At 37.9% G+C, this 15000-nt stretch overlaps 1 protein-coding gene across 1 annotated transcript in view; it reads right to left on the minus strand.

Moving 5' to 3' along the window:
* LOC124023924 (WD repeat domain phosphoinositide-interacting protein 1-like) overlaps positions 1–15000 on the minus strand; it is a 46064-nt gene that overhangs the window by 7621 nt on the left and 23443 nt on the right. Inside the window, exons 7-10 of the mRNA XM_046338090.1 lie at positions 14692–14762; positions 3817–3924; positions 2763–2841; positions 2482–2570 (exon numbers count right to left, since the gene is read on the minus strand). Coding sequence (XP_046194046.1) covers positions 2482–2570; positions 2763–2841; positions 3817–3924; positions 14692–14762 — 347 coding nt within the window. The remainder of the gene's footprint in view (positions 1–2481; positions 2571–2762; positions 2842–3816; positions 3925–14691; positions 14763–15000) is intronic.

The following is a 15000-nucleotide window of genomic DNA, read 5'->3' on the forward strand; positions in this document are numbered from 1 at the left end:
ACTACTGTCTACTACTGTGTATTACTGTCTACTACTGTCTACTACTGTCTACTACTGTCTACTACTGTCTACTACTGTGTATTACTGTCTACTACTGTCTACTACTGTGTATACTGTCTACTACTGTCTACTACTGTGTATTACTGTCTACTACTGTCTACTACTGTCTACTACTGTCTACTACTGTCTACTACTGTCTACTACTGTCTACTACTGTGTACTACTGTCTACTACTGTCTACTACTGTGTACTACTGTCTACTACTGTCTACTACTGTGTATTACTGTGTACTACTGTCTACTACTGTCTATTACTGTGTACTACTGTCTACTACTGTCTACTACTGTCTACTACTGTCTACTACTGTCTACTACTGTCTACTACTGTGTATTACTGTGTACTACTGTCTACTACTGTGTATTACTGTCTACTACTGTCTACTACTGTCTACTACTGTCTACTACTACTACTGTGTATTACTGTGTACTACTGTCTACTACTGTGTATTACTGTCTACTACTGTCTACTACTGTGTACTACTGTCTACTACTGTCTACTACTGTGTACTACTGTGTACTACTGTCTACTACTGTGTATTACTGTCTACTACTGTCTACTACTGTGTACTACTGTCTACTACTGTGTACTACTGTACTACTGTCTACTACTGTCTACTACTGTCTACTACTGTCTACTACTGTCTACTACTGTCTACTACTGTCTACTACTGTCTACTACTGTACTGTGTCTACTACTGTCTACTACTGTCTACTACTGTGTATTACTGTGTACTACTGTCTACTACTGTGTACTTACTGTCTACTACTGTCTACTACTGTCTACTACTGTCTACTGTCTACTACTGTCTACTACTGTGTATTACTGTATTACTGTGTACTACTGTCTACTACTACTATTACTGTGTACTACTGTCTACTACTGTCTACTACTGTATTACTGTCTACTACTGTGTATTACTACTACTGTCTACTACTGTGTACTACTGTGTATTACTGTCTACTACTGTCTACTACTGTGTATTACTGTGTACTACTGTCTACTACTGTGTATTACTGTGTACTACTGTCTACTACTGTCTACTACTGTGTACTACTGTCTACTACTGTCTACTACTGTACTGTCTACTACTGTGTATTACTGTGTACTACTGTCTACTACTGTGTATTACTGTCTACTACTGTGTATTACTGTCTACTACTGTCTACTACTGTGTATTACTGTGTACTACTGTCTACTACTGTGTATTACTGTCTACTACTGTCTACTACTGTCTACTACTGTCTACTACTGTGTATTACTGTGTATTACTGTCTACTACTGTCTACTACTGTGTATTACTGTCTACTACTGTCTACTACTGTCTACTACTGTCTACTACTGTGTATTACTGTGTATTACTGTCTACTACTGTCTACTACTGTGTATTACTGTCTACTACTGTCTACTACTGTCTACTACTGTCTACTACTGTCTACTACTGTCTACTGTCTACTACTGTCTACTACTGTGTATTACTGTCTACTACTGTCTACTACGGTCTACTACTGTGTATTACTGTCTACTGTCTACTACTGTGTACTACAGTCTACTACTGTGTATTACTGTGTACTACAGTCTACTACTGTCTACTACTGTGTACTACAGTCTACTACTGTCTACTACTGTCTACTACTGTCTACTACTGTGTATTACTGTGTATTACTGTGTACTACAGTCTACTACTGTCTACTACTGTGTACTACTGTGTACTACTGTGTACTGTGTACTACTGTCTCTACTGTCTCTACTGTCTCTACTGTCTCTACTGTGTACTACAGTCTACTACTGTGTATTACTGTGTACTACAGTCTACTACTGTCTACTACTGTGTACTACAGTCTACTACAGTCTACTACTGTCTACTACTGTCTACTACTGTCTACTACTGTCTACTACTGTCTACTACTGTGTATTACTGTGTACTACAGTCTACTACTGTGTACTACTGTCTACTACTGTGTACTACTGTGTACTACTGTGTACTACTGTCTCTACTGTGTACTACTGTGTACTACTGTGTACTACTGTCTACTACTGTCTACTAATGTGTATTACTGTCTACTAATGTGTACTACTGTGTACTACTGTCTACTACTGTGTACTACTGTGTACTACTGTCTACTATTGTCTACTACTGTCTACTACTGTCTACTACTGTCTACTACTGTCTACTACTGTCTACTACTGTGTATTACTTTCTACTACTCTGTATAACAAATAGACCAAAACCTACGGAGACAAAAAAAACACACCAACTCCCTATACAGTACACACACACACACACACACACACACACACACACACACACACACACACACACACACACACACACACACACACACACACACACACACACACACACACACACACACACACACACACACACAATCCCTAAACACAAAAATACACAGACAGGGAAACTCACGTGGCTGTGGGCAGACGTTCCTCTGCCCGGCCACTAGGAGGCGTACAGTGGCGAAGGCTCTTTCCTGACTCATCACGCCAGACACCTCAAATGCAATCAAAGTTTACAGTCATACGATAGGATACAGCCTAGTGTATACAGTACAATGTCATGCTACTTACAAGATCTCCTCTCAGTACAGCAAGTAAACAAATATTTGAAATAGTATTGAATAAGAAGAAGCATAATATATAAACATGCAGGGAACAAGAGAGAAAAGGCCAATAAGACAAGACACCTGGGCTGGGAGGTAGCTGCTGGCTGCAGAGAACATCTTCCCTACGTAGGATCCCCAGGTAGGACACTCCTCCTCTCCACTACACAGAGAGAGACAGGGAGAAACACAGAGAGAGACAGGGAGAAACACAGAGAGAGACAGGGAGAAACACAGAGAGAGACAGGGAGAGACACGGAGAGAGACAGGGAGAAACACAGAGAGAGACAGGGAGAAACACAGAGAGAGACAGGGAGAAACACAGAGAGAGAGACAGGGAGAAACACAGAGAGAGAGACAGGGAGAAACACAGAGAGAGAGACAGGGAGAAACACAGAGAGAGAGACAGGGAGAAACACAGAGAGAGAGACAGGGAGAAACACAGAGAGAGAGACAGGGAGAAACACAGAGAGAGACAGGGAGAAACACAGAGAGAGAGACAGGGAGAAACACAGAGAGAGAGACAGGGAGAAACACAGAGAGAGACAGGGAGAAACACAGAGAGAGACAGGGAGAAACACAGAGAGAGACAGGGAGAAACACAGAGAGAGAGACAGGGAGAAACACAGAGAGAGAGACAGGGAGAAACACAGAGAGAGAGACAGGGAGAAACACAGAGAGAGACAGGGAGAAACACAGAGAGAGACAGGGAGAAACACAGAGAGACAGGGAGAAACACAGAGAGAGAGACAGGGAGAAACACAGAGAGAGACAGGGAGAAACACAGAGAGAGACAGGGAGAAACACAGAGAGAGACAGGGAGAAACACAGAGAGAGACAGGGAGAAACACAGAGAGAGACAGGGAGAAACACAGAGAGAGACAGGGAGAAACACAGAGAGAGACAGGGAGAGACACAGAGAGAGACAGGGAGATACACAGAGAGAGACAGGGAGAAACACAGATAGAGACAGACAGGGAGATACAGGGTTAGAGAGACAGGGAAATGCACATTGAGAGACAGGGAAATGCACATAGAGAGACAGGGAGAGAGAAAGAGTGTGTGAGAGAGGGGGGGATAGAGAGTAGGCTTGCCAGGTTGGGGGTGACCCCTTCTATGTATGTGTCTGTGTGTGTACCTGGGTCCGTGCTGTTCCAGTTTGAAGATGTGTACGGTCTCAGTGTTGCTGGAGGCACAGAGGAACTGGGCGTCAGGACTGAAGGACAGGGAACTGATATTGACGTACCTACACACACACACACACACACACACACACACACACACACACACACACACACACACACACACACACACACACACACACACACACACACACACACACACACACACACACACACACACACACACACACACACACACAGGAAGTTATTATAAGTCTCTTGTATACTCATACTGTTAGTAAGAACTTAATTACACAAATTACGTTATCTAGCTATGAAAGAAGCATTTGAAACATTTCAGCTGGCCATTCCTTTGTCTGTTCTATCACACACTGTCATAATGAGAGATGTGTCATTATAAACCTGTCTTCAGTCTGTCATAATGAGAGATGTGTCATTATAAACCTGTCTTCAGTCTGTCATAATGAGAGATGTGTCATTATAAACCGGTCTTCAGTGTGTTCTAATGAGAGATGTGTCATTATAAACCTGTCTTCAGTCTGTCATAATGAGAGATGTGTCATTATAAACCTGTCTTCAGTGTGTTCTAATGATGTCATAATGAGAGATGTGTCATTATAAACCTGTCTTCAGTGTGTTCTAATGATGTCATAATGAGAGATGTGTCATTATAAACCTGTCTTCAGTGTGTTCTAATGAGAGATGTGTCATTATAAACCTGTCTTCAGTCTGTCATAATGAGAGATGTGTCATTATAAACCTGTCTTCAGTGTGTTCTAATGATGTCATAATGAGAGATGTGTCATTATAAACCTGTCTTCAGTGTGTTCTAATGATGTCATAATGAGAGATGTGTCATTATAAACCTGTCTTCAGTGTGTTCTAATGATGTCATAATGAGAGATGTGTCATTATAAACCTGTCTTCAGTGTGTTCTAATGATGTCATAATGAGAGATGTGTCATTATAAACCTGTCTTCAGTGTGTTCTAATGATGTCATAATGAGAGATGTGTCATTATAAACCTGTCTTCAGTGTGTTCTAATGATGTCATAATGAGAGATGTGTCATTATAAACCTGTCTTCAGTGTGTTCTAATGATGTCATAATGAGAGATGTGTCATTATAAACCTGTCTTCAGTCTGTCATAATGAGAGATGTGTCATTATAAACCTGTCTTCAGTGTGTTCTAATGATGTCATAATGAGAGATGTGTCATTATAAACCTGTCTTCAGTCTGTCATAATGAGAGATGTGTCATTATAAACCTGTCTTCAGTCTGTCATAATGAGAGATGTGTCATTATAAACCTGTCTTCAGTCTGTCATAATGAGAGATGTGTCATTATAAACCTGTCTTCAGTCTGTCATAATGAGAGATGTGTCATTATAAACCTGTCTTCAGTGTGTTCTAATGATGTCATAATGAGAGATGTGTCATTATAAACCTGTCTTCAGTGTGTTCTAATGATGTCATAATGAGAGATGTGTCATTATAAACCTGTCTTCAGTGTGTTCTAATGATGTCATAATGAGAGATGTGTCATTATAAACCTGTCTTCAGTGTGTTCTAATGATGTCATAATGAGAGATGTGTCATTATAAACCTGTCTTCAGTGTGTTCTAATGATGTCATAATGAGAGATGTGTCATTATAAACCTGTCTTCAGTGTGTTCTAATGATGTCATAATGAGAGATGTGTCATTATAAACCTGTCTTCAGTGTGTTCTAATGATGTCATAATGAGAGATGTGTCATTATAAACCTGTCTTCAGTGTGTTCTAATGATGTCATAATGAGAGATGTGTCATTATAAACCTGTCTTCAGTGTGTTCTAATGATGTCATAATGAGAGATGTGTCATTATAAACCTGTCTTCAGTGTGTTCTAATGATGTCTTAATGAGAGATGTGGCATTATAAACCTGTCTTCAGTGTGTTCTAATGATGTCATAATGAGAGATGTGTCATTATAAACCTGTCTTCAGTGTGTTCTAATGATGTCATAATGAGAGATGTGTCATTATAAACCTGTCTTCAGTGTGTTCTAATGATGTCATAATGAGAGATGTGTCATTATAAACCTGTCTTCAGTGTGTTCTAATGATGTCATAATGAGAGATGTGTCATTATAAACCTGTCTTCAGTGTGTTCTAATGATGTCATAATGAGAGATGTGTCATTATAAACCTGTCTTCAGTGTGTTCTAATGATGTCATAATGAGAGATGTGTCATTATAAACCTGTCTTCAGTGTGTTCTAATGATGTCATAATGAGAGATGTGTCATTATAAACCTGTCTTCAGTCTGTCATAATGAGAGATGTGTCATTATAAACCTGTCTTCAGTGTGTTCTAATGATGTCATAATGAGAGATGTGTCATTATAAACCTGTCTTCAGTCTGTCATAATGAGAGATGTGTCATTATAAACCTGTCTTCAGTCTGTCATAATGAGAGATGGTGTCATTATAAACCTGTCTTCAGTCTGTCATAATGAGAGATGTGTCATTATAAACCTGTCTTCAGTCTGTCATAATGAGAGATGTGTCATTATAAACCTGTCTTCAGTGTGTTCTAATGATGTCATAATGAGAGATGTGTCATTATAAACCTGTCTTCAGTGTGTTCTAATGATGTCATAATGAGAGATGTGTCATTATAAACCTGTCTTCAGTGTGTTCTAATGATGTCATAATGAGAGATGTGTCATTATAAACCTGTCTTCAGTGTGTTCTAATGATGTCATAATGAGAGATGTGTCATTATAAACCTGTCTTCAGTGTGTTCTAATGATGTCATAATGAGAGATGTGTCATTATAAACCTGTCTTCAGTGTGTTCTAATGATGTCATAATGAGAGATGTGTCATTATAAACCTGTCTTCAGTGTGTTCTAATGATGTCATAATGAGAGATGTGTCATTATAAACCTGTCTTCAGTGTGTTCTAATGATGTCATAATGAGAGATGTGTCATTATAAACCTGTCTTCAGTGTGTTCTAATGATGTCATAATGAGAGATGTGTCATTATAAACCTGTCTTCAGTGTGTTCTAATGATGTCATAATGAGAGATGTGTCATTATAAACCTGTCTTCAGTCTGTCATAATGAGAGATGTGTCATTATAAACCTGTCTTCAGTGTGTTCTAATGATGTCATAATGAGAGATGTGTCATTATAAACCTGTCTTCAGTCTGTCATAATGAGAGATGTGTCATTATAAACCTGTCTTCAGTCTGTCATAATGAGAGATGTGTCATTATAAACCTGTCTTCAGTCTGTCATAATGAGAGATGTGTCATTATAAACCTGTCTTCAGTCTGTCATAATGAGAGATGTGTCATTATAAACCTGTCTTCAGTCTGTCATAATGAGAGATGTGTCATTATAAACCTGTCTTCAGTCTGTCATAATGAGAGATGTGTCATTATAAACCTGTCTTCAGTCTGTCATAATGAGAGATGTGTCATTATAAACCTGTCTTCAGTCTGTCATAATGAGAGATGTGTCATTATAAACCTGTCTTCAGTGTGTTCTAATGATGTCATAATGAGAGATGTGTCATTATAAACCTGTCTTCAGTGTGTTCTAATGATGTCATAATGAGAGATGTGTCATTATAAACCTGTCTTCAGTGTGTTCTAATGATGTCATAATGAGAGATGTGTCATTATAAACCTGTCTTCAGTGTGTTCTAATGATGTCATAATGAGAGATGTGTCATTATAAACCTGTCTTCAGTGTGTTCTAATGAGAGATGTGTCATTATAAACCTGTCTTCAGTCTGTCATAATGAGAGATGTGTTATTATAAACCTGTCTTCAGTGTGTTCTAATGAGAGATGTGTCATTATAAACCTGTCTTCAGTCTGTCATAATGAGAGATGTGTCATTATAAACCTGTCTTCAGTCTGTCATAATGAGAGATGTGTCATTATAAACCTGTCTTCAGTGTGTTCTAATGATGTCATAATGAGAGATGTGTCATTATAAACCTGTCTTCAGTGTGTTCTAATGATGTCTTAATGAGAGATGTGGCATTATAAACCTGTCTTCAGTGTGTTCTAATGATGTCATAATGAGAGATGTGTCATTATAAACCTGTCTTCAGTGTGTTCTAATGATGTCATAATGAGAGATGTGTCATTATAAACCTGTCTTCAGTGTGTTCTAATGATGTCATAATGAGAGATGTGTCATTATAAACCTGTCTTCAGTGTGTTCTAATGATGTCATAATGAGAGATGTGTCATTATAAACCTGTCTTCAGTGTGTTCTAATGATGTCATAATGAGAGATGTGTCATTATAAACCTGTCTTCAGTGTGTTCTAATGATGTCATAATGAGAGATGTGTCATTATAAACCTGTCTTCAGTGTGTTCTAATGATGTCATAATGAGAGATGTGTCATTATAAACCTGTCTTCAGTGTGTTCTAATGATGTCATAATGAGAGATGTGTCATTATAAACCTGTCTTCAGTGTGTTCTAATGATGTCATAATGAGAGATGTCATTATAAACCTGTCTTCAGTGTGTTCTAATGATGTCATAATGAGAGATGTGTCATTATAAACCTGTCTTCAGTGTGTTCTAATGATGTCATAATGAGAGATGTGTCATTATAAACCTGTCTTCAGTGTGTTCTAATGATGTCATAATGAGAGATGTGTCATTATAAACCTGTCTTCAGTGTGTTCTAATGATGTCATAATGAGAGATGTGTCATTATAAACCTGTCTTCAGTGTGTTCTAATGATGTCATAATGAGAGATGTGTCATTATAAACCTGTCTTCAGTGTGTTCTAATGATGTCATAATGAGAGATGTGTCATTATAAACCTGTCTTCAGTGTGTTCTAATGATGTCATAATGAGAGATGTGTCATTATAAACCTGTCTTCAGTGTGTTCTAATGATGTCATAATGAGAGATGTGTCATTATAAACCTGTCTTCAGTGTGTTCTAATGATGTCATAATGAGAGATGTGTCATTATAAACCTGTCTTCAGTGTGTTCTAATGATGTCATAATGAGAGATGTGTCATTATAAACCTGTCTTCAGTGTGTTCTAATGATGTCATAATGAGAGATGTGTCATTATAAACCTGTCTTCAGTGTGTTCTAATGATGTCATAATGAGAGATGTGTCATTATAAACCTGTCTTCAGTGTGTTCTAATGATGTCATAATGAGAGATGTGTCATTATAAACCTGTCGTCAGTGTGTTCTAATGATGTCATAATGAGAGATGTGTCATTATAAACCTGTCTTCAGTGTGTTCTAATGATGTCATAATGAGAGATGTGTCATTATAAACCTGTCTTCAGTGTGTTCTAATGATGTCATAATGAGAGATGTGTCATTATAAACCTGTCTTCAGTCTGTCATAATGAGAGATGTGTCATTATAAACCTGTCTTCAGTGTGTTCTAATGATGTCATAATGAGAGATGTGTCATTATAAACCTGTCTTCAGTCTGTCATAATGAGAGATGTGTCATTATAAACCTGTCTTCAGTCTGTCATAATGAGAGATGTGTCATTATAAACCTGTCTTCAGTCTGTCATAATGAGAGATGTGTCATTATAAACCTGTCTTCAGTGTGTTCTAATAATGTATGTGTCATTATAAACCTGTCTTCAGTCTGTCATAATGAGAGATGTGTCATTATAAACCTGTCTTCAGTGTGTTCTAATGATGTCATAATGAGAGATGTGTCATTATAAACCTGTCTTCAGTGTGTTCTAATGATGTCATAATGAGAGATGTGTCATTATAAACCTGTCTTCAGTGTGTTCTAATGATGTCATAATGAGAGATGTGTCATTATAAACCTGTCTTCAGTGTGTTCTAATGATGTCATAATGAGAGATGTGTCATTATAAACCTGTCTTCAGTGTGTTCTAATGATGTCATAATGAGAGATGTGTCATTATAAACCTGTCTTCAGTGTGTTCTAATGATGTCATAATGAGAGATGTGTCATTATAAACCTGTCTTCAGTGTGTTCTAATGATGTCATAATGAGAGATGTGTCATTATAAACCTGTCTTCAGTGTGTTCTAATGATGTCATAATGAGAGATGTGTCATTATAAACCTGTCTTCAGTGTGTTCTAATGATGTCATAATGAGAGATGTGTCATTATAAACCTGTCTTCAGTGTGTTCTAATGATGTCATAATGAGAGATGTGTCATTATAAACCTGTCTTCAGTCTGTCATAATGAGAGATGTGTCATTATAAACCTGTCTTCAGTGTGTTCTAATGATGTCATAATGAGAGATGTGTCATTATAAACCTGTCTTCAGTGTGTTCTAATGATGTCATAATGAGAGATGTGTCATTATAAACCTGTCTTCAGTCTGTCATAATGAGAGATGTGTCATTATAAACCTGTCTTCAGTGTGTTCTAATGATGTCATAATGAGAGATGTGTCATTATAAACCTGTCTTCAGTGTGTTCTAATGATGTCATAATGAGAGATGTGTCATTATAAACCTGTCTTCAGTGTGTTCTAATGATGTCATAATGAGAGTCTACTACTCTACATTCCAGACATCTACACTCCCATGCTTGTCTCCCCAATCTGGAGGTTACATCTATGGGTTGTGTTGTCAGTGTTAATTATAGTGCTGTTTGAGGTCAACATCTTTGAAGATATTTTCAGGTGGGTGTTATCATCAGTGTAAATGTAAATGTTCTGTTAGTCCTATTCATTACAGTAGGTGTGTTTAATGTGTTCTGTTAGTCCTGTTCATTACAGTAGGTGTGTTTAATGTGTTCTGTTAGTCCTGTTCAGTAGGTGTGTTTAATGTGTTCTGTTAGTCCTGTTCATTACAGTAGGTGTGTTTAATGTGTTCTGTTAGTCCTGTTCATTACAGTAGGTGTGTTTAATGTGTTCTGTTAGTCCTGTTCAGTAGGTGTGTTTAATGTGTTCTGTTAGTCCTGTTCAGTAGGTGTGTTTAATGTGTTCTGTTAGTCCTGTTCATTACAGTAGGTGTGTTTAATGTGTTCTGTTAGTCCTGTTCATTAGGTGTGTTTAATGTGTTCTGTTAGTCCTGTTCATTAGGTGTGTTTAATGTGTTCTGTTAGTCCTGTTCATTAGGTGTGTTTAATGTGTTCTGTTAGTCCTGTTCATTAGGTGTGTTTAATGTGTTCTGTTAGTCCTGTTCAGTACAGTAGGTGTGTTTAATGTGTTCTGTTAGTCCTGTTCATTAGGTGTGTTTAATGTGTTCTGTTAGTCCTGTTCAGTAGGTGTGTTTAATGTGTTCTGTTAGTCCTGTTCATTAGGTGTGTTTAATGTGTTCTGTTAGTCCTGTTCATTACAGTAGGTGTGTTTAATGTGTTCTGTTAGTCCTGTTCAGTATGTGTGTTTAATGTGTTCTGTTAGTCCTGTTCAGTAGGTGTGTTTAATGTGTTCTGTTAGTCCTGTTCAGTAGGTGTGTTTAATGTGTTCTGTTAGTCCTGTTCAGTAGGTGTGTTTAATGTGTTCTGTTAGTCCTGTTCATTACAGTAGGTGTGTTTAATGTGTTCTGTTAGTCCTGTTCATTACAGTAGGTGTGTTTAATGTGTTCTGTTAGTCCTGTTCATTACAGTAGGTGTGTTTAATGTGTTCTGTTAGTCCTGTTCAGTAGGTGTGTTTAATGTGTTCTGTTAGTCCTGTTCATTACAGTAGGTGTGTTTAATGTGTTCTGTTAGTCCTGTTCATTACAGTAGGTGTGTTTAATGTGTTCTGTTAGTCCTGTTCATTACAGTAGGTGTGTTTAATGTGTTCTGTTAGTCCTGTTCAGTAGGTGTGTTTAATGTGTTCTGTTAGTCCTGTTCAGTAGGTGTGTTTAATGTGTTCTGTTAGTCCTGTTCATTACAGTAGGTGTGTTTAATGTGTTCTGTTAGTCCTGTTCAGTAGGTGTGTTTAATGTGTTCTGTTAGTCCTGTTCAGTAGGTGTGTTTAATGTGTTCTGTTAGTCCTGTTCATTACAGTAGGTGTGTTTAATGTGTTCTGTTAGTCCTGTTCAGTAGGTGTGTTTAATGTGTTCTGTTAGTCCTGTTCATTACAGTAGGTGTGTTTAATGTGTTCTGTTAGTCCTGTTCAGTAGGTGTGTTTAATGTGTTCTGTTAGTCCTGTTCAGTAGGTGTGTTTAATGTGTTCTGTTAGTCCTGTTCAGTAGGTGTGTTTAATGTGTTCTGTTAGTCCTGTTCATTACAGTAGGTGTGTTTAATGTGTTCTGTTAGTCCTGTTCATTAGGTGTGTTTAATGTGTTCTGTTAGTCCTGTTCATTAGGTGTGTTTAATGTGTTCTGTTAGTCCTGTTCATTACAGTAGATGTGTTTAATGTGTTCTGTTAGTCCTGTTCAGTAGGTGTGTTTAATGTGTTCTGTTAGTCCTGTTCATTACAGTAGGTGTGTTTAATGTGTTCTGTTAGTCCTGTTCATAACAGTAGGTGTGTTTAATGTGTTCTGTTAGTCCTGTTCATTACAGTAGGTGTGTTTAATGTGTTCTGTTAGTCCTGTTCATTACAGTAGGTGTGTTTAATGTGTTCTGTTAGTCCTGTTCAGTAGGTGTGTTTAATGTGTTCTGTTAGTCCTGTTCATTAGGTGTGTTTAATGTGTTCTGTTAGTCCTGTTCATTAGGTGTGTTTAATGTGTTCTGTTAGTCCTGTTCATTAGGTGTGTTTAATGTGTTCTGTTAGTCCTGTTCATTACAGTAGGTGTGTTTAATGTGTTCTGTTAGTCCTGTTCATTACAGTAGGTGTGTTTAATGTGTTCTGTTAGTCCTGTTCATTAGGTGTGTTTAATGTGTTCTGTTAGTCCTGTTCATTACAGTAGGTGTGTTTAATGTGTTCTGTTAGTCCTGTTCATTACAGTAGGTGTGTTTAATGTGTTCTGTTAGTCCTGTTCATTACAGTAGGTGTGTTTAATGTGTTCTGTTAGTCCTGTTCAGTAGGTGTGTTTAATGTGTTCTGTTAGTCCTGTTCAGTAGGTGTGTTTAATGTGTTCTGTTAGTCCTGTTCATTACAGTAGGTGTGTTTAATGTGTTCTGTTAGTCCTGTTCATTACAGTAGATGTGTTTAATGTGTTCTGTTAGTCCTGTTCAGTAGGCGTGTTTAATGTGTTCTGTTAGTCCTGTTCAGTAGGTGTGTTTAATGTGTTCTGTTAGTCCTGTTCAGTAGGTGTGTTTAATGTGTTCTGTTAGTCCTGTTCAGTAGGTGTGTTTAATGTGTTCTGTTAGTCCTGTTCATTACAGTAGGTGTGTTTAATGTGTTCTGTTAGTCCTGTTCATTACAGTAGATGTGTTTAATGTGTTCTGTTAGTCCTGTTCAGTAGGCGTGTTTAATGTGTTCTGTTAGTCCTGTTCAGTAGGTGTGTTTAATGTGTTCTGTTAGTCCTGTTCAGTAGGTGTATTTAATGTGTTCTGTTAGTCCTGTTCAGTAGGTGTGTTTAATGTGTTCTGTTAGTCCTGTTCATTAGGTGTGTTTAATGTGTTCTGTTAGTCCTGTTCATTACAGTAGGTGTGTTCAATGTGTTCTGTTAGTCCTGTTCATTACAGTAGGTGTGTTTAATGTGTTCTGTTAGTCCTGTTCATTAGGTGTGTTTAATGCGTTCTGTTAGTCCTGTTCATTACAGTAGGTGTGTTTAATGCGTTCTGTTAGTCCTGTTCATTAGGTGTGTTTAATGTGTTCTGTTAGTCCTGTTCATTACAGTAGGTGTGTTTAATGTGTTCTGTTAGTCCTGTTCATTACAGTAGGTGTGTTTAATGTGTTCTGTTAGTCCTGTTCAGTAGGTGTGTTTAATGTGTTCTGTTAGTCCTGTTCATTAGGTGTGTTTAATGTGTTCTGTTAGTCCTGTTCAGTAGGTGTGTTTAATGTGTTCTGTTAGTCCTGTTCAGTAGGTGTGTTTAATGTGTTCTGTTAGTCCTGTTCATTAGGTGTGTTTAATGTGTTCTGTTAGTCCTGTTCATTAGGTGTGTTTAATGTGTTCTGTTAGTCCTGTTCAGTAGGTGTGTTTAATGTGTTCTGTTAGTCCTGTTCATTACAGTAGGTGTGTTTAATGTGTTCTGTTAGTCCTGTTCATTAGGTGTGTTTAATGTGTTCTGTTAGTCCTGTTCATTACAGTAGGTGTGTTTAATGTGTTCTGTTAGTCCTGTTCATTACAGTAGGTGTGTTTAATGTGTTCTGTTAGTCCTGTTCATTAGGTGTGTTTAATGTGTTCTGTTAGTCCTGTTCATTAGGTGTGTTTAATGTGTTCTGTTAGTCCTGTTCATTAGGTGTGTTTAATGTGTTCTGTTAGTCCTGTTCATTACAGTAGGTGTGTTTAATGTGTTCTGTTAGTCCTGTTCATTAGGTGTGTTTAATGTGTTCTGTTAGTCCTGTTCAGTAGGTGTGTTTAATGTGTTCTGTTAGTCCTGTTCAGTAGGTGTGTTTAATGTGTTCTGTTAGTCCTGTTCATTAGGTGTGTTTAATGTGTTCTGTTAGTCCTGTTCATTAGGTGTGTTTAATGTGTTCTGTTAGTCCTGTTCAGTAGGTGTGTTTAATGTGTTCTGTTAGTCCTGTTCATTACAGTAGGTGTGTTTAATGTGTTCTGTTAGTCCTGTTCATTAGGTGTGTTTAATGTGTTCTGTTAGTCCTGTTCATTACAGTAGGTGTGTTTAATGTGTTCTGTTAGTCCTGTTCATTACAGTAGGTGTGTTTAATGTGTTCTGTTAGTCCTGTTCATTACAGTAGGTGTGTTTAATGTGTTCTGTTAGTCCTGTTCATTACAGTAGGTGTGTTTAATGTGTTCTGTTAGTCCTGTTCATTACAGTAGATGTAGACTATGCTGTGTAGTAAAGTGTGTTTATACAGTTTATGTTCTATTGTGTGAACTCTGACCTCTTCATCCCTCTGCGGAACTCAAACAGACGCTGTCCCTCTGGGATGGAGAACACACGGATTACAGTACCCTGGAGGGAGAGAGAGGGGAGGAGAGAGAGAGAGAGAGAGAGAGAGAGAGAGGGGAGGAGAGAGAGAGAGAGAGAGAGAGAGAGAGAGAGAGAGAGAGAGGGAGGAGAGAGAGAGAGAGAGAGAGAGAGAGAGAGAGAGAGAGAGAGATATGAAGAAGGGAGGGAGAAAGAGAGTCAGTCCCTCACAGTCAGGACTGTCTAACTAGAGAGAGAAAGAGAGTCAGTCCCTCACAGTCAG

Source organism: Oncorhynchus gorbuscha, unplaced genomic scaffold, assembly GCF_021184085.1.
Source record: "Oncorhynchus gorbuscha isolate QuinsamMale2020 ecotype Even-year unplaced genomic scaffold, OgorEven_v1.0 Un_scaffold_1724, whole genome shotgun sequence".
Lineage (NCBI taxonomy): Eukaryota > Metazoa > Chordata > Actinopteri > Salmoniformes > Salmonidae > Oncorhynchus > Oncorhynchus gorbuscha.